Source organism: Octopus bimaculoides, chromosome 9 (genome assembly GCF_001194135.2).
Source record: "Octopus bimaculoides isolate UCB-OBI-ISO-001 chromosome 9, ASM119413v2, whole genome shotgun sequence".
Lineage (NCBI taxonomy): Eukaryota > Metazoa > Mollusca > Cephalopoda > Octopoda > Octopodidae > Octopus > Octopus bimaculoides.
This window is the reverse complement of record NC_068989.1, coordinates 16,657,448-16,659,258: the sequence shown is the minus strand read 5'-3', so window position 1 is coordinate 16,659,258 and position 1,811 is coordinate 16,657,448. Positions and strand designations below refer to the sequence as shown.

At 40.1% G+C, this 1,811-nt stretch overlaps 1 protein-coding gene across 2 annotated transcripts in view; it reads left to right on the top strand.

The window, feature by feature from the left end:
- Positions 1 to 1,811, top strand: part of LOC106869659 (tubulin alpha chain) — a 12,368-nt gene extending 10,557 nt beyond the window's left edge. For both annotated transcript variants that reach the window (XM_014915478.2, XM_052970440.1), the window contains exons 2-3: positions 105 to 327; positions 442 to 1,811. In XM_014915478.2, coding sequence (XP_014770964.1) covers positions 105 to 327; positions 442 to 1,568 — 1,350 coding nt within the window. In that variant the 3' untranslated portion in view covers positions 1,569 to 1,811. The remainder of the gene's footprint in view (positions 1 to 104; positions 328 to 441) is intronic.

Below are 1,811 nucleotides of genomic sequence, written 5' to 3'. Positions count from 1 at the left end.
CATATACTCATGTAGAGATGATGTATATGTATGCATAGAAAAAAATGTTTACCCAGCCAAATGTCATCAGTATTTCTCTAAAATTATGTATTATCTTATTCCAGAGGGAATGTGTCAGTATCCACGTTGGACAGGCTGGAGTCCAGATTGGTAATGCCTGCTGGGAACTTTATTGTCTGGAGCATGGAATCCAGCCAAATGGCCAGATGCCATCTGATAAAACAGTTGGCGGTGGAGATGACTCTTTCAACACTTTCTTCAGTGAAACAGGGTCTGGAAAACACGTCCCTAGGGCTGTTTTTGTAGACTTGGAACCCACTGTTGTTGGTGAGTATTTTCAGATGTATTTCTGTACCTTACTGTTAAATTTTGGAAATTCTAATGCCATTCAACTTTTGAACAGATGATTCACATGAGTTTTTTGTTTTTTTTTACTTTCAGATGAGATTCGTACCGGTCAGTACAGACAACTTTTCCATCCCGAGCAACTCATCACAGGAAAGGAAGATGCAGCCAATAACTACGCCAGAGGTCATTATACTGTTGGAAAAGAACACATTGATTTGGTTCTTGACAAAATTCGCAAACTTGCTGACCAATGTACTGGCCTTCAAGGTTTCTTAATCTTCCACAGTTTCGGTGGTGGTACTGGTTCCGGATTCACATCTCTTCTTATGGAACGTCTCAGTGTTGACTATGGAAAGAAGTCTAAACTAGAATTCTCCATCTATCCTGCTCCTCAAATAGCAACTGCTGTTGTAGAACCATACAATTCTATCCTGACCACCCATACCACTCTTGAGCACTCTGATTGTGCTTTCATGGTTGATAATGAAGCTATCTACGATATCTGCCGAAGAAATCTTGATATTGAGCGACCTAGCTATACTAACTTAAACCGTTTAATTGCTCAAGTTGTCAGCTCAATCACTGCGTCTTTGAGATTTGATGGTGCTCTTAACGTTGATCTGACTGAGTTTCAGACCAACTTGGTACCTTATCCTAGGATCCATTTCCCATTGGCTACTTATGCTCCAATCATTTCTTCTGAGAAAGCCTATCATGAACAACTGACTGTAGCTGAGATTACAAATGCCTGCTTTGAACCAGCAAACCAGATGGTTAAGTGTGACCCACGTCATGGGAAATACATGGCCTGCTGTATGTTGTATCGTGGTGATGTCGTACCAAAAGATGTCAATGCTGCCATTGCAACTATCAAGACAAAGAGGTCAATCCAGTTTGTTGACTGGTGTCCAACTGGCTTCAAGGTTGGTATCAATTACCAACCACCAACTGTTGTTCCAGGAGGTGATCTTGCTAAGGTTCAACGTGCCGTGTGCATGTTGAGCAACACCACAGCTGTTGCTGAAGCTTGGGCTCGTCTTGATCACAAATTTGACTTGATGTATGCCAAACGTGCTTTCGTTCACTGGTATGTGGGAGAAGGTATGGAAGAAGGTGAGTTCTCTGAAGCCCGTGAGGATTTGGCAGCTCTGGAGAAGGACTATGAAGAGGTTGGAATTGATACAACTGAAGCTGAAGATGAAGATGATGAGGAATACTAAATCACTCAGTAATATTGTGACCACTCTCCCACAAATAAAGATCTAAATCCTTTACTTTGTATTTTTTTCTTATTTGTTGGAGTGGCAAAAAAAAAAACAATAGGGCACAGAGATTAATGTTCAGGGAAATATATTGTCAACATTCTAAATCCTGAATTAAAATCTTAAGAATTGACTTTGATTTTGTATATTTCTCTTAATCAATAAAGTATCAGTTATCTACTGAGATCATCCAATTCCCTA